The 26,631-nt window shown below is 45.4% G+C and overlaps 1 protein-coding gene and 1 long non-coding RNA gene across 2 annotated transcripts in view; both read left to right on the top strand.

Annotated features, from left to right (window-relative positions):
* Positions 1-26,631, top strand: part of USP18 (ubiquitin specific peptidase 18) — a 182,850-nt gene that overhangs the window by 115,416 nt on the left and 40,803 nt on the right. The window contains exon 7 of the mRNA XM_086952917.1: positions 26,080-26,175. Within this exon, the coding sequence (XP_086809043.1) occupies positions 26,080-26,175 (96 nt within the window). The remainder of the gene's footprint in view (positions 1-26,079; positions 26,176-26,631) is intronic.
* LOC147734627 (uncharacterized) lies at positions 1,016-1,521 on the top strand. Its single transcript, XR_015307601.1, has 3 exons — positions 1,016-1,078; positions 1,171-1,244; positions 1,339-1,521. It is a non-coding gene; the product is annotated as an uncharacterized LOC147734627 (long non-coding RNA).

Here is a 26,631-nt window from a genome sequence, read left to right as displayed (position 1 = left end):
GGCACTCAGAAAAAGATTTTAAATGGACTGTGTTATTGGTTTTAAGGGGGTCTGACAATAGGGTAGATGTCGATTCCATATTGCTAGCCAAGGAAGCATATTTAATAATGAAGTTTAACAGTGTGCTCTCGGGACTTAATGAAATGTCAGAATTATCAAAAGTGTGATGCAAGAACGAAATGTGTTTTTTGGTAAATACCTGAAAAGTAGATGTCTTATGATATATAACTGTAAAAGTAGATGTCTGATGCCAAAAAAAGTTGCTCATGAGTTACGTGTATATGTAATTATACTCGACCAGATTCGAGGCTTTTAACCCCCATTGATCTACTCCCATTTGATTGGGAAGCCAAATTTTGTCCACGGTCCGGTCTGAACAGCAAGATGAAAAATAGCGTAATTCCTTTGTTTATTAATAACCACAACCCAGGAGGAGAGCCTGCCATGAAGGATCACAAAAATAATTCCCGCCGGTCGGCAGGATTAAATATATAAATACCGAGAGACCAAGTATTCTATCATATGTTACAGGAGGTGTCCCGTGAACTGCAGTGTAAGCTCACAAGCGCGACAGAAAAAAAACCACAATCCCAATGAGGCCGTGCGCTGCCGGCGCAATGGGCATTATATGTTAAATATATCTATCAACATTTATAAACCAAAATGATCCCCGTGAAAGAAAAATCATTGGAACATCTTTCGCCAGTTACACTGAAGCGGAGTTCCCGTCTAACAATAGATTTAACTACATCCCCCATGATGCCGAGCGCCCTAGCAGGAAGTTACACACGAACGCTTCTGTGAATTCGGCCAGGACCGCGGTGAATACAATCGAGAAGTTGGCGTCTCTGCCCATTGCTGATTGAATAGACCCCACCGCAGCTGAAGCTAAAGCGCTGTGAGAGGTAAGCTGGATTTTGCCATTCTCACAGCGCGGTGCGCCGCATGCTAAGAACCGGACATCTAATTAGATAATAATAAAATCCCGGCACTCCATTCACTTTGTAGATTAACCGAGAGAAGAGATATATATGCTACGGTCTGGCCAAGGTTGAAAACCTGCTCCCCTGCAAATAAGGTACTTGTGGTTCAGAAACAAAGAAGAGCATTATAATCTGGTGCTACTGCGCTGTTCTAAAATGTGTTGCTGAATATATGGTTTTATTTCAGAATAAAACAAAGTAGATTGGCGCAGAGCCATGGCAAAGGAAACCAAATAGAGAGGTCCCCACATTGGAAACAAGGTACGTGTCGCATGCCTAAATATGCCACGCATGATAAATGATGCAAAATTAGATCGGAACACAGTGAGGACAACCGATTGGTTTATTTTTGTAGGGTGCATCTTGCTGTCTAGAGGCGGACTTGTGGACAATAGAGATCTTTGTCTTCAATTAACAGATAAAGAGGTAGGCACTGCCGGCCAGGCGGGTTTACACTAATTACAAGGACATGGGAGGAATTAGAATTGATATTTTATGGTTTTATTTGTAGATATGTCCAATTTGCGTGAACTAAGAAGCCCTGATGAAAGCCCGTAAAGAATACAGCGAGGCTTGAAACGCGTCAGCTTGATCAATTTTTGATGTTGAATATTTGAAGTACAAATCAGGCAAATTGGTTTGGTTCACATATGCCTAAATAGGTGGTGGCATATGCGAGAGTTCATATATGTTGTATGTATATGTTGTTGTCAATGTGAAGTTATTTAGTGACATATCGTATGTTCTATGTGGTCATTATGTGATTTATTTTTATGTAAATGTGGTTTTGTGATTGTGATTTTGATAAATGGAAGTCCAAATGTCGTATGTGTTTCTCTGAAACAAGAGGATGTTCTTGGTATGTAAAAAAAGAAGGAATAGGTATAAAAAAAAATATGGGTAAATAAATAACCCTAATCACAAAAAGCATATAGTGTGATTTCTTCTAATAAAAAATAGGACTTTGGGTTAATCATTTTTCCAAACACTTCCATATACTAGGGCATGGGTACTCACAAACATTCTCTCGGGGGCCAAAATTACAGTGTGGTCAGTGGCCGCACTGGTGGGGGCAGGGTCAGAGGGGGAGGGGCGGGGCTATAGAAAAAAGAAAACCGTGACCATGAGGTTGAACAGGCCACTGCAGCGGACGTCTTCGTCCACTGAGCCACCAGACCTGGCATGTATATGTGTGTGTGTGTCTCTGTGTGCGTGTGTGTATAAATATACCTGTCTCCCTCTGTCTGTTGCCCTCCTCCCTCTGTCTCACTCCCCCTTTCTTCCTCTGTCTGTCTCTGTCTCCCTCCCTCTGTCTCCCTTCCTCTGTCTTCCCCCTCTATCTCCCTCTGTCTGTCTCTCTCTGTCTTCCTCCATCTATATCCTTCCCTCTATCTGTCTCCCTCTGTCTGTCTCCCTCTCCCTCCCTCTGTTTCCCCCTGACTCCCTCCATTGGTCCCCCCTGTCTTCCTCCTCCTGTCTCCCTGTCTGTCTCCCTCCCCCTGCCTCTGTCTCTCTGTCTCTGTCTCCCTGTCTCTGTCTCTGTCTCTCCCTCTCTGTCTCCCCGTCTGTCTCTCTGTCTCTGTCTCCCTGTCTCTGTCTCTCGGACTCCATGTCTTTGTCTCTCGGTCTCCCTGTCTCTGTCTCTCGGTCTCCCTGTCTCTGTCTCCCTGTCTCTGTCTCTCTGTCTCTGTCTCTCTGTCTCCATCTCGGTCTCTCCGTCTCCGTCTCCGTCTCTCTGTCTCCGTCTCTGTCTCTCTGTCTCCCTGTCTCTGTCTACTTGTCTCTGTCTCTGTCACCCTGTCTCTGTCTCCCTGTCTCTCTGTCTCCCTGTCTCTGTCTCCCTGTCTCTGTCTCTGTCTCTGTCTCTGTCTCTCTGTCTCTGTCTCTCTGTTTCTGTCTCTGTCGCCCTGTCTCTGTCTCCCTGTCTCTGTCTCCCTGTCTCTCTGTCTCTCTGTCTCCCTGTCTCTCTTTCTCCCTGCCTCTCTGTCTCCATGTCTCTCTTTCTCCCTTTCTCTCTGTCTCCTTGTCTCCCTGTCTCTCTGTCTCCCTGTTTCTGTCTCCCTGTCTCTCTGTCGGTGTCCCTGTCTCTCTGTCTCCCTGTCTCTGTCTCCCTGTCTCTGTCTCCCTCTCTGTCTGTCTCTCTCTGTATCCCCGTCTGTCTCTCTGTCTCTGTCTCTGTCTCCCTGTCTCTGTCTCTCGGTTTCCCTGTCTCTGTCTCTCGGTCTCCCTGTCACTGTCTCGCTGTCTCTCTGTCTCTATCTCTCTGTCTCCATGTCTCTGTCTCCCTGTCTCTGTCTCTCTGTGTCCCTGTCTCTCTGTTTGTCTCTCGCTCCCTTTCTCTGTCTCCCTGTCTCTTTGTCTCTGTCTTCCTGTCTCTCTGTCTCGGTCCTACTGTCTCTGTCTCTCTGTCTATGTCTCTCTGTTTCCCTGTCTCTCTGTTTGTCTTTCTCCCTGTCTCTGTCTCCCTGTCTCTCTGTCTCCCTGTCTCTGTCTCCCTGTCTCTCTGTCTCTGTGTTTCCCTCTTTCCCTGTCTCTGTCTCCCTTTCTCTCTGTCTCTGTTTGTTTCTCTCTCCCTGTCTCTGTCTCCCTGTCTCTGTTTGTCTCTCTCTCTGTCTCCCTGTCTGTCTCCATGTCTTTGTCTCCCTGTCTCTCTGTCTCTGTTTGTCTCTCTCTCTCTGTCTCTGTCTCCCTTGTCTCTTTGTCCCTGTCTCTGTCTCCCAGTCTCTATCTCCTTGTCTTTCTCTCTGTTTGTCTCTCTCCTTGTCTGTCTCCCTGTCTCTGTCTCCCTGTCTCTCTGTCTCCCTGGCTACCTGTCCCTGTCTCTCTCTGTCTCCCTGTCTCTCTGTCTCCCTGTCTCTACTTCATCTGTCTTCCCCTGTCTCTGCCTCCCTCTCTCTCTGTCTCCCTGTCCCTCTGTCTGTGTCTCTATCTCCCTCTGTCTGTCTCTCTCTGTCTTCCTCCATCTATATCTTTCCCTCTATCTGTCTCCCTCTGTCTGTCTCCCTCTCCCTCCCTCTGTCTCCCCCTGACTCCCTCCATTGGTCCCCCCTGTCTTCCTCCCCCTGTCTCCCTGTCTGTCTCCCTCCCCCTGTCTCTGTCTCTCTGTCTCTGTCTCCCTGTCTATGTGTCCCTGTCTCTGTCTCCCTGTCTCTGTCTCTGTCTCTCCCTCTCTGTCTCTCTCTGTCTCCCCGTCTGTCTCTCTGTCTCTGTCTCCCTGTCTCTGTCCCCATGTCTCTGTCTCTTGGACTCCATGTCTTTGTCTCTCGGTCTCCCTGTCTCTGTCTCTCGGTCTCCCTGTCTCTGTCTCCCTGTCTCTGTCTCTCTGTCTCTGTCTCTCTGTCTCCATCTCTGTCTCCGTCTCTGTCTCTCTGTCTCCCTGTCTCTCTGTCTCCCTGTCTCTGTCTCTCTGTCTCTGTGTCTGTCTCTCTGTCTCTGTCTCTCTGTTTCCGTCTCTGTCTCCCTGTCTCTGTCTCCCTGACTCCCTGTCTCTGTCTCCCTGTCTCTCTGTCTCCCTGTCTCTCTTTCTCCTTGCCTCTCTGTCTCCATGTCTCTCTTACTCCCTTTCTCTCTGTCTCCTTGTCTCCCTGTCTCTCTGTCTCCCTGTCTCTGTCTCCCTGTCTCTCTGTCGGTGTCCCTGTCTCTCTGTCTCCCTGTCTCTGTCTCCCTCTCTCTGTCTCCCTCTCTCTCTGTCTCTCTCTGTATCCCCGTCTGTCTCTCTGTCTCTGTCTCTGTCTCCCTGTCTCTGTCTCCCTGTCTCCCTGTCTCTGTCTCCCTGTCTCTGTCTCTCGGTTTCCCTGTCTCTGTTTCTCTGTCTCCCTGTCTCTGTCTCCCTGTCTCTGTCTCCCTCTCTCTCTGTCTCTCTCTCTGTATCCCCGTCTGTCTCTCTGTCTCTGTCTCTGTCTCCCTGTCTCTATCTCCCTGTCTCTGTCTCCATGTCTCTGTCTCCCTGTCTCTGTCTCTCTGTGTCCCTGTCTCTCTGCTTGTCTCTCTCTCTCCCTTTCTCTGTCTCCCTGTCTCTCTGTCTCTGTCTTCCTGTCTCTCTGTCTCTGTCTTACTGTCTCTGTCTCTCTGTCTATGTCTCTCTGTTTCCCTGTCTCTCTGTTTGTCTTTCTCCCTGTCTCTGTCTCCCTGGCTCTCTGTCTCCCTGTCTCTGTCTCCCTGTCTCTCTGTCTCTGTGTTTCCCTCTCTCCCTGTCTCTGTCTCCCTTTCGCTCTGTCTCTGTTTGTCTCTCTCTCCCTGTCTCTGTCTCCCTGTCTCTGTCTCTGTTTGTCTCTCTCTCTCTGTCTCTGTCTCCCTTGTCTCTTTGTCCCTGTCTCTGTCTCCCAGTCTCTATCTCCTTGTCTTTCTCTCTGTTTGTCTCTCTCCTTGTCTGTCTCCCTGTCTCTCTGTCTCCCTGGCTACCTGTCCCTGTCTCTCTCTGTCTCCCTGTCTCTCTGTCTCCCTGTCTCTACCTCATCTGTCTTCCCCTGTCTCTGCCTCCCTCTCTCTCTGTCTCCCTGTCTCTCTGTCTCCCTGTCTCTCTGTCTGTGTCTCTCTATCGCTTTCCCTGTTTCTCTGTCTCCCTGTCTCTATCTCCCTCTCTGTCTGTCTCTCTCTGTTTACCTGTCTGTCTCTCTGTCTCTGTCTCCCTGTTTCTGTCTCTGTCTCCCTTTCTCTGTCTCTCGGTCTCCCTCTCTCTGTCTCTCGGTCCCTCTGTCTCTGTCTCTCTGTCTCTGTCTCTCTGTTTCCCTGTCTCTCTGTTTGTCTCTCTCTCCCTGTCTCTGTCTCCCTGTCTCTCTGTCTCCCTGTCTCTGTCTCCCTGTCTCTCTGTCTCTATTTTTCTCCCCCTCCCTGTCTCTCTGTCTCCCTGTCTCTTTGTCTCTTTTTGTCTCTCTCTCCCTGTCTCCCTGTCTCTGTCTCTGTTTGTCTCTCTCTCTCCCTGTCTGTCTCCATGTCTTTGTCTCCCTGTTTCTCTGTCTCTGTTTGTCTCTCGCTCCCTGTCTCTTTCTCCCTTGTCTCTTTCTCCCTGTCTCTGTCTCCCAGTCTCTGTCTCCCAGTCTCTGTCTCCCTGTCTCTGTCTCTGTTTGTCTCTCTCTCTCCCTGTCTGTCTCCCTGTCTCTGTCTCCCTGTTTCTCTGTCTCCCTGTCTCTCTGACTCCCTGGCTACCTGTCCCTGTCTCTCTCTGTCTCCCTGTGTCTCTGTCTCCCTGTCTCTACCTCATCTGTCTGCCCCTATCTCAGCTCTCAGCTCTCACTCCCAGCTGCCCTCAGTCACCCTGTCACCTCACCCTGTGTGTGTGGCAGCCCAGGCAGAGACAGCTTCCCAGGCATACAGCCGCACCCGAGTACTTCACAGATCTTAAAAGACCATTCACTTGTTAATGAGGCTTTGTTGTATTTTACCTCTTCTTAGAGCCCCTGCAGCTCCACTCTGACTATGGCTGGAATCGCCCGCCCCCATAGAGCAGAGTCTGTGTTTGCTGACACTCATTAAAAAATTAAAAAATAAGAGCACAGGTAAGATGTCTGGAAGGCCCGTGGGCCTCCAAGGAAGGCTTGCCGGGCCGCTGGCGGCCTGCGGGCTGTACCATGAGTACCCAGGTACTAGGGACTTGCAAGTAGGTGGTCAGTACCAATTGTAATTATACCTAATTACCATATACCTTTTTACTCAGAGCACATGCCCTGTGCCTGGTTAGTAGAGCCGAGGGCGCAGTCAGAGTCAGTTATAACCAGTATCAGTCAAAAACCGGGGGTGATTAGGGCAAAAAGAACAACTTTCTCACAAATACCATCTGAATAAGTGCAACACATATTGTATTTTATTCTGCACAGGTATCAAAGTCTCCATCATTCATTCCCTTTGTATGTCTTTGTATGCTCCATTGTTATAATCACTGTGTACACAGCTGTTACTTATTCTTCTACATCAGTGCGATTAGACGTAAATGGCCTCTTCAGCTTAACCATCTAGAATAGAGTCCTTCAGACCAAGCCGATCAGCAACACCAGTTTTCAACTCTATCTTAAAGACAATGAGCATGTTCTGTGCATCACCCATACTTGACTCCCCTCTGATAGTAGGTCCCAACTTACCAAAGGTTAAAGTCATAGCATTACACATACTGGACGCAACATCAGCCTCTTTAAAAGACTCCAGTACTCCCCCAAGAACATCTTTTCTATAACGGCTTCATACATTACATACTGGTGGGTAAAACCATACCAGGTACTAAGGAACTGAAAAGCACCCCCAAAAAGTAAAACAATTGAAATTAATATTCCTCCAGTGAGCACTACCCAAATGAAAGGAACTCTTCTAAAGAACTGAGCCTGGAAGACTGATGCAAGATTTTTTTTGTGCAACAAGAATTTGATGAGGCATCCAATAGTCTGACTTAACAAATAATTAACGATGTGGCCTATCACATCCAATTAACTCTCCTACTTTGACATCAAACATCTGAGATCTCTAATATATCTCCATGAAAATTGGCACTTTGGTCTAAGTCAAACACACACATTTAATAGCAAGCTCTGATTTTCATAAATAACCATGTATATCGATGTTATACTGCTAACAGATACCTGCCTGAATTAAACTTAGCATCCAGTTACAAACCTACGAATTCCTATGGATTCTCCAACATCATTCTTAATCACATAAATAAAACAGGAGGTGGTGTAGTGTAGTTCCTATATTCCCAATCGGCTCTGCGCATTGGAATAATATATACTATATTTTAGACGTAGGACTGAGGTTGACTAGGTCTCTATCGAATATACTAGACTTAATTGTGTGTGCCAGCTAGCTCAGAGGTCACTAGAACCTTTCTCGAATTCACAAGAAGGGATTAGTCTCTGACAACCGCATAAACATGACAACTGTGTTTCCCCAAGATAAAAAGTATCTTCAGAGTCGTGGAAACAATAGATAGATATTTCACTCAGTCAATCGTGCATGCTTCGTTGCACCAGAGGTGCAGAGAAATAGATAAACGGGCGTTTTCAAAAAAAGGATTTATTGAACAGTCTTCTTTCTCAAGCATAAGAAATGAACTGCTACAATCGTAACACTTGTTGTAAAATATAATGCATACAGTATAAATAGTAGAATAAAATAATACTGTAAGAGCATTGTATGGTTCCTAAACCATAGACAAATACATACATAAATAACAGAGGCTAAAAGTACTCAACTGGTGCTTCTAAAATAGGCCTGCCCCGATGTACCTAACCTAAGCTTAGTACGAGGGAAGAAGTAAGTGAGGTGTAGCATAAATGTAGTATTCTTTTGCCAAGAATCTGCCCAAGATTTCTCTAAGGGTCTAATCAGCTCCGTACCTTAGTTTAGAATGAAGAAGGCTGGTCTCGGGACCCTAGTAAGTAAATGTTTTATTGATTGATTATTTAAAATCTTTACCAAAAGAGAATGCACAATATAACATTTCATTTATAGAATACAGTAAAAGGGCGATAATTTTCAAAATAAGCGATAATTTCATAATGTTAAAAATTCAGAAATATAAACAGTATAATAATTAATGTTTTAAAAATTCCAGTTTGGTTTGATCTCGGGACCCGATTTCCCAGAAACCCGCAAGGGTAGCTTGGAAACACTGGAGCTGGATTTTCTCTGCAGGAGAAAAGACAGCGTCTCTCTCAGAGCATCTGCTGGAGGGTCGGCTTCCTTCGGCACTTGCTGTAGCAGGGCGGGTCGTGCAAGTAGATATTCGTACTGCTCCAAACCACTGTGTGTTTGCTTGGGCAAGTGTGGGCATATTTACACCTTGAAGGTGCCAGGTTTGACGTATGTTTGGACATAATAACATCATCAAAGAGTCTCAGTTCTTTGAAAACTCCATGAGTTCTTGGGTAAATCAATATTCAAGCAAGGGGAAGTCCCTGCCTGCTGAAGGTGGGTTTTTCCAAGAAATCGTTGTGGAGTTTCGGAACTATTGGAAGTACCCCTGCCGTATTTGGACTGCATGGGCTATGCCTAAATATGGTTATGATTTCTATGCCTATATAAGGATATGGTGATTCATACCTATATAAGGGCATGAATCGAGAAACTTACAATAGAGTCCTAAAATAATACATAACACCCACTCCACACTATTATGTTCATCTAAGAGTAAATACTAAAACATATAATCTAGAGTATGTGTTTACAACTCCCAGAAAATCATATAAAATGCATTCAGAGATGGTTGCACACCAAAAAATGAGCATTGTGTATAATACATAAGTACAGTAAATGACTTCATTGTAAGCATATAAAATGATAGTAGCAATGCTAACTGAATGAAACACGAAAATTAAATTTTATGAAATGGCTCTAAGTTACAGAAGAAAAATGTCGAGACCATCCCATAGCAGAATATACAAACTGTTTTGGTTTGTGGATTAGGCTAATATTGTTTTAGGAAGTGTTCAAGGAATTCTTGTTCTCTAAGAATAGTTCTACTTTAAGTAAATTACTTTTGTGCCATAGTTCAAAGTTTGGAAAAAAGTCAAATCAAATCGTAGAAAAAAAACACAGTTCCAAAGTTACAAGTTTTTGTTTTGAAAAAGTGTAGGTCGAATTTCAGAGTTCGAAAGGACGCTGTGTGCTAATTTCAAAAGTTATTCTCGGTGTCGGGAGAAAACATTAAGTCATCAAGGCTGGCAAAGAAATCATCTACCACAGTAGATGAAAGTTCAACCACTTCGTTAAGAAGGTTAATTGTGCACATATGCAAAGCATCGCCGTCCGCGTCAGTTGCCGCGTTAACAATGTTCATAGCCGATGGTACCTGTGTGCCTGTTGATCCACGTATCTCACCTTCAGTTGGATTTGCCCGTGAGATCTCAAGGAATGCCATCATCAGGATTGGTAGCCGTTGGGGGCAACACAACACATGAGCCGTTACTGGACCCAGTAATGCGTCAGCATCCATTGGCATAACCGATGGTAGTGTTAGACAGACATCTAACACGCATTCCTCTCCACAAAGCAGGCCTCGTAGAACAGGTAAGATGAAATCTTGCCAGATTGGTCTGAATGACAGGAACCATGTGGTATTCAGATCTCTCAAATGAGCTAAGCCAAGGATCTGTGTTATTCTGTCACAGTAACTCATAGCCTGCAGCGCATTTTCCATGCTGGCTTGGGTATCGCTAGTGGCCGGATTTGCCATAACAGAGCAGGAGGAATAAAAATAAGATCCCTGCTAGGAGTCTCAAAATGAGAGGCAGGCCGCCGAACACAGAGTGGACAAAGTTAGAAAAAATGCCCAGGACTGCTTCAAAGGGTGCTAACAGTCCCGAAAAAATCATCTTAAATACATGTGCAATACCGCTGGTATCAGACAAGTTAAAGATACGACCTAACATTTCTGTGAAATGCACTGGGCAGTTGGTTTATAATAATGCATGTATCTCTGCAGAGGACCTTGCAACTTGAAGATCATATGTCTCTCTGGACGAGGTCAGTGGCACAGTTTTTTGCAAAAGAATGGCTTTCATTCTGCTTAAAGTATCAATTCGTATAGAAGAGATGTTCAGTGAAGGCCATAGTGGCGACTCCCCGTCTGTCCTGGTTTTAGGAAACAATACTTGCATACAGCAAGTGGCCCTGGCTGACACAGTAACGAGAGCTTATTCCTGGCATCATTCCACAACAGCTGTGATCATTTAACATAACGTAGCTACCATTGGAAAGCTGCCTGAAAATTGGATCTATCACCGCTGTGGGTGAACCCTGCAGGTGGCAAGAAAGGTTATTGGAAGAACCTTTGCAGGCTACGTGTAAATTAATACCTTGACACAATAGTGTACCACTTAGTGAGTTTTCACAGTTTTTACCACTAATAAATACTTCCTTTACCCCACTCCAACATTTGTGTGTGTATGGTACATCCCAGGTCGACTTAATGTATTCTTTACCCAACTTTTCATACAGTCCTTCGGGTATGTTTTGTAAGCAATACTGAAACTGGAAAGACGTCACTGGTATCATGATGGTGCCATGTATTATCCATTCAACTGATGGTTTCTCAGAAACGGTCAATGGTAATCTCTCCAGCTTTTCAGTGCTCAGCACCGTATAGTCTGCCCTCCTCTGTGCCAACGAGATTTGTTTATCTGTAAGGTTAAATACAGTAAACAATGACTTAGTGTTGATTAGACGCCAAGGCACATAGCCATAATGAAGGTTTTGCAACCTCGAGCCTAATAGCACTATAGAACGTAATTGGGACTGGCCATGTTGTAACATTAGCAAGTCCTGTTCCATTATGTCTATGGCAGAGGATACAATGCTGTCCAAAGAATATATTCTGGACAACAGAGTTGTTAACCCATAGTCAACTACAGAGAGTGATTTCCCTAAATTAATATGATCAATTTCTCGTATTCTGTCAGCTGTTTCCATTTGCGTGACTTTCCAAGCTTCATTGTAAACAGCATATATACTGGCGTATATGAAACGTTTATGACATGGATTACCTGGTCCTAGTAAGAATTCTCGTAAATCAACGCCATCTTTAAGCAAAGATAAGTGTTGTTCTATTTCTGGAAGTGTGGATTTCTGCAGCCATTCAAGGCATAGTTTTCCTACACTATAAGTTGTTATTATCCCTGGATGTTGTCTTTGGATATATCTTGGATCTGGCCGAGTTACTGTGAACCCTTGTGTCTTGTTCAGGAATCTATCTTGACAGTTATTCGTGTCTGTGGGCCACATTAACCATTTTTTCCATTCAGGATTTGTTCTGTTCTGTTGTAAAATATAGTTTACGTCTACTTCCTCATCTGAAGTTAAGTTACTATCAGGTGTGGGTTTAGGTATGGATGGTTTGTTTAAATCTTTTGTCTTAGCAAGGCCAAGACAAGATGTCTGTTGAACAGTGTCATGTAGGAACATCATGTGTTCTGGAATAATGCAGGCTCTAAACAATACTTCTAAACCTTGTACCTGCCAGTCTTTTGTGCCCCAAACAGTTTTTGTCCCAAGGTTGTCTTTCCAAATGTCAAAGCCTAAGGTGGACAATTGAGCATAAAAAGCCGCAGAATGGAGGGGAGGAGTCGAGCCAGCGACCAAGATGGCCGCTTGAGCATCGGCTCCGCCGGCCACCACATCCTGACCGACTATCCGGCACATCTTCCTGAGCCCTGTCCCTACCATCGGGTGGGGGACCAGCACCTGAGTCGCTAGGTGAAATTCTGGCTCATTTGGTGGCCGCGGCGACCGAATATCGTCGTCGAGAAAATTGGGGCCTGTGGTCGCGGAGACCGGGGACCCGGGTGTGGAACCAGCTGGGACGGAGTATCACAACATCGGCCGCAGAGACCGGAAGTGGCCGGTCGGATCCTGCTTTGTCGCATTCGAGTCGCAGCTGCGACGACGTGCGCCTCTCGACCTGACCATCGCAGCACTGGCCTACACTCGACTGAAGAGTGGTGGGTTCCCCTGCCTTTGCGATCGAGATGGCATCGAGAGACTCTGAGAAACTTCAGCAGAAGACCTCGAAAACTAACAGACAGGGCCAATCGAATCGCATCGATAAATATGCTATCTCCAAGGGGTCCCTGGTTGAAGCAAAGCGACCTCCGGCAGGAGGTACCGAAGGGGACTCGGTAGGCGATGACCCCACTATGAAAGACCTAATGTCTGCCATCACTGGGGTCCAATCTTCCTTGGGCAGGATGGACACAAAACTGGACACTGTCGCAATTGAGGTGGGCCTTCTCAGGACTGACCTCACCAAAACTACTGAGAATGTCAAGAACTTGGAGGTCAAAACGACGAGCCTCCTCGAGGATGTCTCTGAGCTCCAGAAGGAAGTGCGCGACCTCAAGGCGGCCCAACACCAATTTGACAGTAAGCTCGATGAATATGAGGGTCGGGCGCGCCGCAATAACGTCCGCATTTTGGGGGTTCCGGAGAAATCCGAATGTCGGAGATCTCATCCTGAACCCTCTTAAGCCGAAGGGCCTTAGTAATTTCTTCACAGTGGAGAGGGTACACAGGATTCCCGGCGGTCGCCCGAAGGTTGGGGCACCTCTGTGTCCTATTATTGCCCGGGTCCTGAACTTTCGTGACCGGGAAACCATTTTGCAATTGGCGAGGTCCACAGGGCCGCTGGACTATGAGAACGCTTCGCTGTTGTTTTTTCTGTACTTCCTCCAGATGGTTCAGAGACAGCGACAAGGCTTTATGACCGTTAACCGGCGGTTGAGAGACAGGGATGTGAAATACTCAATGCTGTATCCCGCACGATTGAGGATCGAACATGATGGAAAGACCTGGTTCTTTGATAACCCTGAGGTGGCCGCGGACTGGCTGGACCGAGTGGAAGGATCGGACACTGGGGCTCAGGCCCGAATGGACAGTGGAGAATAACGCGCTGCTTGGAACTGTAAGCCGCACTCATAACTGGCGCAGGGGGTCTGGTCGGGGCTGTTTGTTCCTCCCCCTCCCCCCCCACCCTCCCCTCTGGACTATTTTTTTGCTCTAGACTCTTTTTAAGAGATTGTTCCGGTAGGGGTGACTATGGTTGGTTTGGGGTGGTGGGGGCGGGCGGCCTGTTGTAAGGTCCTCGTCCGTTTTTCTACCTTTAGATACTTGTTAGTTGGGGTGACAGGCACACTGCGTGTTGGGGATGTGCATTTGCTATAAGCAGGGCTGCAGGGTGGGGGACCGGGGGTTTGGCTGTTGGGGATGTGTGTTGATGTGTCTGTTGTAAGTGACCAGGGATTGCCAAGGGTGGCCACGGATCTCCTGTTCTTTTTTGGAAGGATGCATGGTTTCCGCTAGTCAGGCCCTGGGGAACTCCGTCCTTAGCTGGAATGTGAACGGATTGGGTGATAAGATAAAACGCACTATGGTGAGCCAACTCATTAGATGGCACATGCCGGATATCGTATTGCTGCAAGAAACGCATCTAATAGGGAAGCGATGTATGGCGCTACACAGGGGAGGGTATAAGCTTGTTGCTCATGCTGGTTTTACTTCTGGTTCGAGGGGAGTGGGCATTTTAGTGAAGAACTCCTTTCCATTTACGATTCGATCGACCTGGACTGACAATCGTGGTCGCTATATAGGCGTATCGGGTCTCTGGGAGGGTAGGACGATTACGTTTGTGTCTATTTATGTCCCCACGGCGTTGCAGGCTGATACATTTTGTGACTTAGGTCGATTGTTTCTCACATTGCCCGATGGCATCATGGTGCTGGGCGGGGACTTTAATGCAGTCATGGATGGCGAACTAGATAGGCGCCCCTCCAAGTGTCTTGTTGCCCTCTCGTAGGTGGCTACCCGATTTTATTTCCACGTAAGGGTTGTTGGATGCTTGGCGTCTTAGACTTGCAGGTGCCACATGCCTCTGCGGCACACCATTCCCTTTCCAGAATTGATCATGTGCTTTTGCCGGCGGCCCAGGCGAACTTCATTAGAGAAGCGGCCCACTTGGCGAGGGGAGTCTCTGACCACTCGCCGATCTGGCTTCGGCTGTGTTTAGGGCAGGGCGATGTTGGTAGAATAGCTCCCATAAGTGCATGGCGTCTGAAAGACCCTGTGGTAAAAAAGGAACTTATGCGGGCCACAGATCATTTTTTCCACGAAAATGAAGGTTCGGTCACATCGAGGTGTTCCCTCTGGGAAGCGTACAAGACTGTAATAAGAGGGGAGGCCCTCTCCCTTGTCTCCGGGCAGAAGAAGAAGCAGAGGGAGGAATTGGATAGAGTGGAGGCGGAGCTTATGGCCTTAGAAATCGCAGCTTCCTCCGGGAGTGACCCGGGGGCGAGTCATCGCCTCGGGCTGCTCCGGGATGAATATAAGTCAATGAAGCGCGAAGATGCGAAGGCGCAGCTCACCTCAACACAGAGTAGGATCTATGAGCATGGTGATAAGGCGGGGAAGTTGATCGCCTGGTTGGAAAAGGGTGACTGGGGGTCTCGTTTGGTGCCTGACTTGAACGTGGGTCCCGCAGTCACCTCGGATCCTCAGTTGATAGTCCAGGAATTCGTGCAATATTATGAGGAGGTGTACACCGCTGCTGGAACGTTTACTGAAATCGAAAACGCTGACATGATTCGTGACATACCGATGCCTGCATTGTCGGACGATCATAGGGAACTGCTAGACTCCGCCCTCACCAACGATGAGGTGGCTATGGTTATAAGAGGGGTCCACTCTGGTAAGGCTTCGGGCCCCAACGGTCTTCCCATTGAATTATTTCAGCCACATGCAGACCGATTGGCCTCGTATCTGAAGGACATGTACATGGAAAGCCGGGATCAGGGGATGCTGCCCTGTGACCAACGAGTTGCCAACATTGCAGTAAATTATAAAGAGGGTAAAACCAGACTGGACTGCTCCTCGTACCGCCCTATTTCTTTGTTAAACGCGGAGCCCAAGATTCTGGCTAAAATGCTGGCCACCCGACTGGTAAAAGTTATCTCGACCTTTATCCATCCACATCAGTCCGGTTTTATGCCCGGCGTAACACCGCACTTAATCTCCGTTGGTTGCATGGTGTGGTGGCGGGCGCGTCCCACATCCACGAACCAGCGGTTTTGTTGTCTCTTGACGCTACTATGGCTTTTGACCGGGTGGACTGGCCCTATCTTTTTGCTGTTTTGACTAAGCTGGGGTTTGGCCCTGTATTTCTTGGCTGGGTCCGTCTCCTATATTCGGCCCCCATGTCTCGCGTGGTCGTGAACAACCATAAATCGCGTGACTTTTCTCTCGGACTGGGAACGCGACAGGGATGTCCCCTCTCGCCTCTTTTGTTTGCTTTGGCTTTGGAACCGCTTGCGGCATGGGTGCGGTGGGACCGCTCGATCAGAGGGTTGCGTTGGACTGCGGAATGGAAGGACAAGATTTCGCTTTACGCTGATGTGTTGCTATACTTGACCTCCCCACGCAGTTCCCTTATTGTTTTCAGGGATGTTCCGGCCATCTTTGGCAGGTATTCAGGATTTGCAATCAATTGGGCGAAGTCCGTCCTTTTTGTGTTGAGCGGAGACCCCCCTAGAGTACCTGAGAACTGCCCTGTGAGACTGGAGTCGGTTAGCTTTCGCTATCTCGGGATCCAGATTTCTGGTGATCCCAAAGTGCGCTTCCGGTTAAATCTTCTTGCCCCCCTTAGCTAGACTCCGGTCGGACGTGGCGCGGTGGAAGACGCTCCCACTCTCTCTCTTGGGACGGGCCATCCTTTTCAAAATGATGGCTCTCCCGCGATTGCTGTGCGCACTACAGAACTCCTTCGACCCTGTGCCGCAGTCATACTTCAGCGAGATTGAGTCTCTCCAGCGTAGCCTTCTGTGGGAGGGGAGGCCGTGCATTGCTCTGTCGAAATTGATGCTGCCATGGTACGACGGAGGCATCGGTTTGCCCAATATTTGGAAATACTATTGGGCATCTCAGCTGGCCCCCATAAATCATGCTATATACGGCTCTCCGGTGGACCCCGGATATGCGATGGACCGCGGTCAAGTGCCTGGGGGGAGAGTACACCCGTGTTCTATACACGAAGTGTGGTCGGTTCCCGTTGGTGGGGCCTCCCTCGATCTCTACAAGAGTATGGCATGAGGCCAACAGAGACCTCAAATGGGCTGGTCGCTTGACATTGGCTACTCCTTTGTGGAGTTCTGAGATGTTGGGGATGCTCTGGAAAACCAAGGGGTTTGATCGTTGGGACATGATCGGTATTACCCAGGTTCGAGATATATGGGGTAAGGACAGGGTGCTGACATTCGAGGAATTGCAGGCTAAACATCAGCTGAATGAGACAGAACGGTTTAGATATCTTCAGATTACTCACGCTTTGAGCGCCATTGTCCCCAGAGGTGAGACGCTTCCAGTGGCCTCTACACTGGAGGATCGTTTACTTGATGGTCTAGTACCCACTAGGGCGATTTCCTTAACATATAGCAAGGTGATCAACCATACTGAGGACCCCCTGGTGGTGTTGCGTGGACAGTGGGTTGCTGATGGCTTTGTTCTGGAAGACGAGGACCGGAGGGAGGCGGTGGCGTCCCCCAAGGAAGTGGCGGTCCCTATGAGGCTCCGTTTGGTCCAACTTAGAATCTTACATCGCTCCTATGTCACGGGTCCGGGATTGCAGAGGATGGGACTGGCTGGGTCTGCTGACTGCCGAAGAGGGTGTGGGCTGCCTGGAACGTTCCTGCACATATTGTGGGAGTGTGAGAGGGTTTGTGACTTCTGGACCAAGATACATCCAAAAATGAGTGAAGTATGGGGAGTGAGTGTCGAGCTGGAGGCGAGGAGATGCTTGTTGAATGTGTGGGAGCCTACGGACCTGCCAAGCCATGGTAAGGTCTGGGTGGCTCTCGCGTGTGTGATTGCTAAACAAAATATAGCGCAGCTCTGGGGTGCCTCTCGGGCACCTCGGGTAAGGAAGTGGATGGAAGATCTTGACTGGTGTATATTTCATGAGAAGTCAGTGTATGTATCCAGGGGGCGTCCCCGCAAATGGGTCAGGATCTGGGGAGCCTGGAATGCCTATCGTGGTGATATCTGTGAGCCGCCGGAACTCGAACCTACGGAAGTGGATCGAGAGGACGTCTAGGCCCGTTTTCTTTTGATTAAATCTCTTGCTGTTATTGTCGGGAGCTGCATCCATTAATATGTAACAGTGGACACCCGATACACCCTGTTCAATGTTTGTGTATTGTATTGTTGATTTCTTTTGTAAATAAAAAGAATTAAAAAAAAAAGCTGCAGAATAAATGTGTTTAGTATTTGTCAACATACTTTTCATGCTTGTCTTATTCATATTTTTAAAGTAAAAACTTTCTGGGTTTGTAACATTAAAACCTTTAAAATATGGATATTTTCTAAGAAATGTTTTAGAACTACCTTTTGGAGGTGTTGGACAATGTTCCCATTGATTATAACTTAAAACATTTCTAGGGTTTGCAGATTTATGCAAGTAATGATGGCCAAAATTATTAAAACAATTCATTTCTTCATAATTTGATGAACCTTCTAAGTATTCATGCTTTGTAAATCTTGCTGACATTTCTAAGTCTGCCATCATGTTATTAGCAGTCTCAAAGTCCCAATCATCAGAAAATGTGCTAGGTGAGACAAAATCCCTCAAGGAAACCTTAAATTGGTGTGGAATCTTCAGCAGCTCAACAGGGCCATAAATGTCATAATCAGTTGTATCCCAAGCTATTCCACCAGGTAGTGGGACGGCTGTGATGTTCACTGATGACAGGTCTCGTTGTTCACGATGAGATGATTTGTGTGGCTTCAGGAGCAAGTTGAGGTTCTTACTTGCTGGGTCCATTTTAATGTGTTTTCCATCTATCAGCTTTCCCAAACTTAAAACAAGAATAAGCCATAGCAGGAGATAAAGTACACCTAACACAATCCAAAGTTCAACCCATGGTGAAACCAGATATGTATTTGTAAGCTCTTGCACAAGTTCCTTTATTTTTTCCTTGAAAGATGTGTTTGCTGGCGTAGTTTCAGGTTCACTGGGATCCTCCGAAAAGTTATCAAAGTTGATAAAATAGCCAGAGGCAGTTCTATTAATTGTTGGTATCGCATCCGGATTATTTGAAATCGCTGGAGCTGTTTGTTCCCTTGACATGTTTGTATAGTCAGATGCTACATCATTGTGGACGGGAGTTTCTTGACAAACTGTTATTTGGGTTTCAAGAGGCATACGTTCCATGGCTTTGTTGCATTGTCCTTCTTATCTCACTTTAGAATCTTCAAAGGTGATGAGTCTTTCGGTTGGAACCTCTTAGATAGTAGCAAGATTTGGTCGTCTGCTACATCTTGGGAGTCCACTGGGCCTAATACTTATTATCGGCCACATGATGTGGTTTTACCAGGTCGATTGACACAGACTGGTTCTCCTTTTTTCCAGCAAGGGGCGGCAGTAGTACTGTTTTTGATCCGTGGATTGCTAGTACAGGTACTGGTTTTCTGTAAGAAGGCCCAAATCCATTCTTGTCTGCTATTTTCTCCCTGACCAGATCCCCAATCTTTGGAATCCAGTCAGGTCTTGCTGGGACAGGTGGTTTTTCTTCAGTGGTTGTTGGCTTGTCGCTGGTATTGCTTAGACTTTTTCTTGTTTCATATAAGTCCTGTAAAACAGCCAAACGATCTTTGATATCAAAGATGAGAAGGGGAAAGCAGTCGCTCAACTGCCATCATTCTTGACCAATATGAATCTGATACAAGACGTCCCTCACTCATGCACAAGGTGCCACCCTAGACCTTATAATCACTCTATAATAGCCTATTCCAGTGAATTGGTCTGATAATTACTTAGTCCTCTTTACCCTTGTATCATCCAAGATTTGTCTGAGAGGGCAACCAAAAAGACCAAAACAATGGTTTAGAAAATTGAACAATATCAAACTTGACTTTTTAGAGATCTCAATCAGCTTCCCCCTTTCAAAATATCTCATTAGATAAAGACATCAATGCCATTACTACACAATATGCGGACACACTGTCAGTATTTAGACAAGTCTACTCCTCCATAATTAAGTCAAGCGGTCTCTGCAAAGGTTCATTTAAGAACTCAATGACCAAATGAAAATCCTAAAACTATCTGGTTGACTATGGAGAAAAAACCCAAAAGCAAGAAAACTTGTGAATCGAAGAATGAAACGGAAACAGTAAAAGGAAATTAATCTTCAAAACTAAATTACCAACGGCCAGAAATAAAATCTTCAATGCCCCAAATCACCCTAGAAATCTATTTGAAATGGGAAAAACACACTACACTCTCCAACATGCTGTCAGTTCAAGCTCCAAAGCAGAGATGTAAGAACTTCGAAAATGTCTTCAAAGATAAAGTAAAGAAGATTAAGCTGGCCTTGGCACCAAGGCCAGTAGATGAAGCTAGATTCACTATGGATAGAAAAGCAATTGGCTTTTAGAGTAACTTCAGAGAAGTACCACTTATGAAGCTCATGCAAAGCAACTTGAAAACTGCACCATCCTACCATGTTTCCGTACGCATTAAAAAATCACCCTTGAAGGAAATCTCAAAGTCCATTGCTACGTTTTAGACAAGCATGATCAATACCTTGCTTTGTCAAGGGAAACTATGTGACTGCCTCCAAATCGGCCAAGTCACCTATGTACTGAACAAAATGAGAATGGAAACTAATGATCTCAAAAACTTCTATCTGATTTTGAACCTACTGTTTCTCCGTAAGGTGATGGAAAGCTGTGTATATCAAGGACAGGGTAAGTAAGTAAGTTTATTGCTTGATTAATTAAAATCTTAGCAGTACACACATCAATATACAGTTTATAAAAGGATACATAGATGTGGCATAATTTCATATTGTCTTAAAAAACAATGTGATGGCGGCATTAAAATCGAACGGTTTTATGGTTAAAATTACATACAGTTTTTTTGCGATTAAGGCATAAAATTTAAGGGAGAAATAAGGGTAAGTCCCAGTCTGGGGGTGACGCCAGTGTCCATAAATCTAATAGTCTATTGTGTGGTCGTGGACGACTGACTCACGGTCGGAGCGTAGTGGGAGTCAAAGAGAGTTGCCGGATAAAAGAGCTTGGGTGTGCGCAACTTTGCTCAGGCTGCGGCGAGAAGCTTTATTTGGGCAATTTTCATGCGGACGAAGCTGCAGGTTAATTTATCATTGGCCCCACTGAGGCACGCCTTCACTGCCTGTCTGCACGTCCGGATATGCATTTCATTTATATGAGGTTTTAAGAGTTCTCTCCTCTCCTGGTCTAGGAACTTACATATGCATAGGAGATGCAGCATATCTTCTTTAGTTTTGCCGCATAGTCTGCATTGTATAGATGTGAAAGTACGTTTCCAGGGGGGCAAATGTGGTTTGACAGGAAGGATCCCCATCCTCAGTGCCAAGAAGCCTTCCTTTAATGACCCGGAAAAGCTGGTACCGAAGTACTGTTGTGGTGAGCATTTCGGATAGCTTTGTATCACGAACCAACTATGGGCTTTCTTATTTAGACATTCTTTGTCATTTGCGGTGGAGACGAGCTTTGTTGACTTATTCCCCAGGTCTTTTACGTTCTTGAATGGGAGTCCTGACTCCCACATATTCTCCAGGGCTAGCAGGTTAATCCCTGATTGGAGGTAGTCTTTGGCCGGTGAAGCATGTTTCCTTGATATTTCCTTCCATAGGAATGAGTTCAGCGAGCCCGCCTCTGCACTCTTTATTTTATACCAGCTTTTTACATACACGGCCTTCCTGCTTATTCTCTGGTTTACTATTCCAAATCCGAGACGTAGTTGGGCTGGGGAGGTGTATTTAGGGAGCTTGAAGATTATTCTTAAAGCTTTAGCAACCGTTTTGTTGAGAGTTTCTTCGTCCGACTCTCGCAAGGCCTCGCTGCCGTATGTGAGCGTGGGCAGCAGCTTTGCGCGAAGCACTTCTAGCAGCGGGAGCAGGTTTGGTCCTGCTATTTTGCTTTTAAGATTTTTCAGGGTGATTGCTAAGATGGTTCCTCGTCTCTGAATCACCTCTTTTTGTTGGTCATATGTCCCATTCTTATCAAAGATAATTCCTAGATATTTATATTCGTGGGCGACTTCAAGTTCTCTTTCGCCCAACTGCCATTTCAGTCGCTTTTTTGAGTTGCGCTGGTTTAGCACCATTATTTTTGACTTTTCTAAGTTGATTTCTAACCCATTTTTTGAGGCGTGGTTGTTCGTAGTATGGAGCAGGTGTTGTAAGCCGACTGGGGTTTGGCTGATCAAGATCAGGTCGTCGGCGTACAGTAAATTTGAGAGAGGGGGGCCTCCCAGGTTTGGTGCATGATGGTTACAATTATCTAGGTCAGTTGAAAGATCAGCCACAAAAAGGTTAAATAGAGTAGGAGCCAAAACGCAGCGCTGCTTTAAGCCTCTGGAGGTTGGGATCCACCTGGATACGATTGTACCACTCCCCAGTTTTATTTGGACCCATGTATCGGAATGTCGTAGGATGAGTTGATTCAGAAGGGCGGGAAGTATTTCCCATCGAACTAGCTTTGACCATATCAAGGACAATAACCTTCTGGATGAACATTGGTCTGGCTTCCGGAGTTGGTGAAGCACATAATCTGCAATTGTAATTATTATTGACGATGCCCTGAGGACCCTAGATTCAGGAGACTTCCATCTCCTTATCTTCCTAGACCTCTCGGCTGCCTTTGATCCAGGCAACTATCACATACTCTTAAAGACCCTAAAAGATGAACTGAGCCTAGGAGGTAGAGTTCTAAATTGGTTCACATTCTTTCTGTATAGCAAGTGCCAAAGAATGAACACCTGTAGGTTAGTCCAAAGAGTACCACAAAGCCAAACTCCTGAAAAACTCCAATATCTCATTCCACTTCTATGCTAATGATATTCTTCTTTGCATGAAAATTTCTCTCTCCTCCGTGTAACATAGGTTCAGTAGCCTCAAAGCTAAATGAAATTATAGTATGTATCACATATTGTCAATTACCTCAAATTCACTCCTCTCAAAACAACGTTCCTGCTCATGACACCTTGTACAACAATGGCTCAAATATCTGTCCCCTGTTGATCATGTTCTAGAGATGTAAGTTGCACTTAATCACTTGGCTCTGTTTTAGAGACCTAGACCTACATAGTCACATAAATCTCTAGCAAAGGGAGCACAACTCAAATTGAAATGTATAAGAGAAATTAAGCACCTCATTCCTGAAATAAATCTCAAATGTGTAGTTGAGGTGCTGGTGCTTTCAAGAGTGGACTACGGCAATTCCATTTTCTTTAGTGTTATCAAAATTCACTTTGTTCCTCTCCGAGCAACTCTCCATGTAGTGGGCACCCTGGTCGTAGGATCACAAAACTATGACCAGATCACTCAAACATTGATATCACTCAACTGGCTACCAGTTGAAGTCAGATGCCCGTTCAACATTGCCTAGATCACATACAAAGATATTCACAAAGACGTACCTAGCAATCTTAACCAAAAACTGAACATCTCAGGCGACAATCTGCCCTGAGAGGCCTGGATATACTTTTGCTGAAATATCCAGCCTTGAAAAAAAGCAAAGACAAGAAAACAATCTTGCTCAGGAAATGTACCCACCAATAAAAACTCTTCCTAACTTTTGAGCTGGTAAGATATTTTGTAATTGGCGATTACCAAAGAAGCATCCCTGACAGGGTGCTGAGCACACATTACAGCAATGACAACTTAGGACATGCACATCAGCATTTCAGTCTGGAAAGCAGCAGTGGAGACGGCACTGAAATAATTCTAAAACAAAGAAAAAGTAGTATTGGACACAAATACAACATGACAACTATGCCCTGTACCAAAAACAAGAAGGCACACAATGTCTGTAGTTGTCCAAAAAGACACAAATCTAGCACTGGGGTCACATACACTACATCAAACTTTTGGTGGAACAACTGCTGTGGGTGGACGAAATATTGGAGATCAGTTAAGTCAAAAAACAGGAAAAACATGCATGGGACTTCAAAATATACCCTTTAAGACTTGTTTCAACTGTGGACGACCCCACTTATAGATCTGTTTGCAACAGTCAACAATAGGAGATGCAACAGATATTGCTTGCGATCTCCATGCCCATAATCACTGGTGATTGGTGGTTGATGTGTGCTTACACTTTTCCCAGCTCCACCTCTTCTTTCATATGTCATATGGAAGTTGGACGGTTGTAAATGATTGTCACAACACCAATCTGGCTGCTTCAGTCGTGATCTTCCCCCCTGTTGGATATGCTGATACCTCAGATCAGCAGATGACCATTCCTGCGATTTGGTAAATCAGCAAGAAGGCAGAATTTTCCTTCTAAATTCTCATGAATCATGTGTGACCCACTCCACCAGTTTGACGCATGAGGCCTTGTAAATTGGGTAAGTACAACTTCCTAAAGAGGCATGGATGTACTTAAGGCACCTGTGTATTGAGACATGTCAATCCACTGGAGGCATTACATCAAGATATTATTAAATATCTATTAACATTGCGAAATCAGACATGTATAATAAATCACTAAAAATCCCTCTAGCCACTTTGAAGTCTATCTAAAAACCAGACAGCACCAGTCTAATTTTAAAATCCCAGTGAGTAAAGCAGTGTTAGAGCCACTAATTATATTACAGGATTCGGAAAAACTAGAATGGGATTGTGAATGGATAAAGATTAGGTATCTGGAAGGGGCATGTGGTAGATACCCCTTTAAATTTGAATCAGTAAGATATGTATCAATGTTTTTCAAATGAAATCCGGTTGCAAAACATTGAAAAGTTACCAAGGTCTCAAAGAAGGGGGTCTGCTTAAAACCCTTTCAGCCTTGTGATATCAAAACAATTTTGGGAAATGTTTAGGGACCCACTGCGAACTCTAAAAAAAAATATATATATATATATATATATATATTTGTTTAACACAGTCCTGTTTTTCCTCTGGAAAACTTGCTCCTTCAAACAAAAGTTTGATTTATCAATTACATACATGGTGGTCTGCTGACACTGGCGAGCCACTACTCTTGTGACCTGCCACTTTAATATTCATGAGGTAGGTCAGATTGCAACCCACCTCAATTTGGAATTTTACAAACCGACCAATGAATACATAGGTTGATTCATAACTTTCTTTACTGGTCACAAGAATACTACAAGAATACTGCTTGCAACTTGCAACCAGCATTTTGCAACTAGTTATGAGAAGATCTGCCCCATAGCCTGAAATGACATTTGAACATGCTTCTAAAGAAATATGTTTTTGTTACTCAAAGACAACAGACCAGTGTATAATATTTATTTAATTTGATTTAATTTATAATGCGCGCAGCTACCCAAACAGGATTTTCCGGCACCAAGGAACAGCCTAAAAGAGGGAACAGAGAGACAAACTTAGTTTACTGCATAAAAAGCCATGTCTTAAGGTTCTTCCGGAAGCTGGTGTATGTAGAAGCGTTTTTCAAGGAGATAGGTAGCGAATTCCACATCTTAGGACCTAGATGTGAAAAGGAGCGACTACCCATTTTTACTAGTTTGAATTGTGGGATCACAAAGTCACCGTGAGTGGAAGAACGAAGAGTGCGAGCTGGAGCGTAAGGGTGAACAAGTTCTTGGAGGTATAGTGGCGCAGTGCCTTGTTTTATTTTAAAAATGTAGCAAAGAGCTTTAAACTTAATTCCACTGGTGATCCTGAGCCAGTGAAGGTCGAGGAGAGACTGGGAGATGGAGGCACTTCTCGATACGTGGCAGAGGATACGGGCCGCAGAATTCTGTACAACCTGAAGCTTTCTTAAAACCTCCTGGCATGCGCCCAGATAAAGAACTTTACCGTAGTCCAGGCAGGAGGTGATCAAAGCCTGGACCACAGTTCTTTGGGAGGTGACCAGGAGCATCCACATGATCTTACGAAGCCATTTCAAGATGGCAAAACATGGTGAGGCCACTCTCACCACCTGAGGCGGCATGGAGAGGTTTTCATCAATTATGAAGCCCAGGTTGCGAACCTGCGTGACAGGCAAAGGAATAGGGCCCATTTCCTGAGGCCAGTGTTTGGGGCCCCATAGGTCACTATGTTTTCCCAATATTAAAACCTCTGTTTTGTCCCTATTTAACTTCAGGAAATTAGCCTGTATCCTTTGTGAGACCTTACTAAGTCCATGCTGGAGAGCTGACATTTTTCCATCTTCGGCGGAAGAGAGAGAGAAGATGATTTGAGTGTCATCTGCATATGAGAATAGTGAAAGACCAGCGTCTTCCACGATGGTAGCAAGAGGTCTAACATAGATGTTAAAGAGTAAAGGACTCAATATGGACCCTTGAGGAACTCCATAGGCAGATGAACATATTTTGGAGACAGCCTTGGAGGGAAAAACCTGGAAGGTGCGATCACTAAGGAAGGATGTAAGCCAAGATAAGGCAGGGCCTTTAATACCTAGGGACCGGAGGGAGGCAAGCAAGATGGAGTGAGAAACAGTATCGAAAGCGGCACTCAAATCAAGCATATATACAATTTTAGGGAATCCTATTAGAACGTGCAGAGGCAGACATTGCTCACTAATTGGTAGTTGCTGAATGTTACATCTTTAGTCTGTATGTCTGTTTTTAATGCCCTTTCTTTCTTATCTCTAGGAAGAGGCATTGGTGATTTTCTTTCGGCCTGAAAAACTAACAGAAGAGAATATGTGTCTGTGTAAAAACTGTGGGGAGAAAACTGAAAGCCTACAGGTAATGTTTCAGTGTGGCAGCTAGCTTCCTAAGAAAGGCAAGTGTCCAAGTGCACCAGCATTTGTTAGTAGAGTGGGTGTTTGAGTAAAGGTAGAGATGGTGCAGGAATTTCAGAACAAAATACACATTTGCCAGCAGGAGCACCTTGCCAGCTACGTAAGAAAGGTTATTTTTTAGGCCCTTTGTAGCAATTTGACACTACCACTAGGTGGCAACCTAAGACTGATTTGACTTAAAGAAAATTACTATCAATATGTATATAGCTCGAAAGATGACTAATGCTTTTATGGCAACTTTGTTCCTGTATAACACATTTTAGGCTATTTAGCATCTTCTGGGGCATCAGTTCTATCGCTCCTCCAAGCATACTGACCAATACGAATTTAGGTCATCTAAGTTATAGCCCTCTGCATTATGAATAAGTACTTCTATACGAATACGTTTGTGAAGGTTATC

This window comes from Lissotriton vulgaris, chromosome 1_2, assembly GCF_964263255.1.
Source record: "Lissotriton vulgaris chromosome 1_2, aLisVul1.2, whole genome shotgun sequence".
NCBI lineage: Eukaryota > Metazoa > Chordata > Amphibia > Caudata > Salamandridae > Lissotriton > Lissotriton vulgaris.
This window is presented reverse-complemented; position numbering and strand designations above follow the sequence as displayed.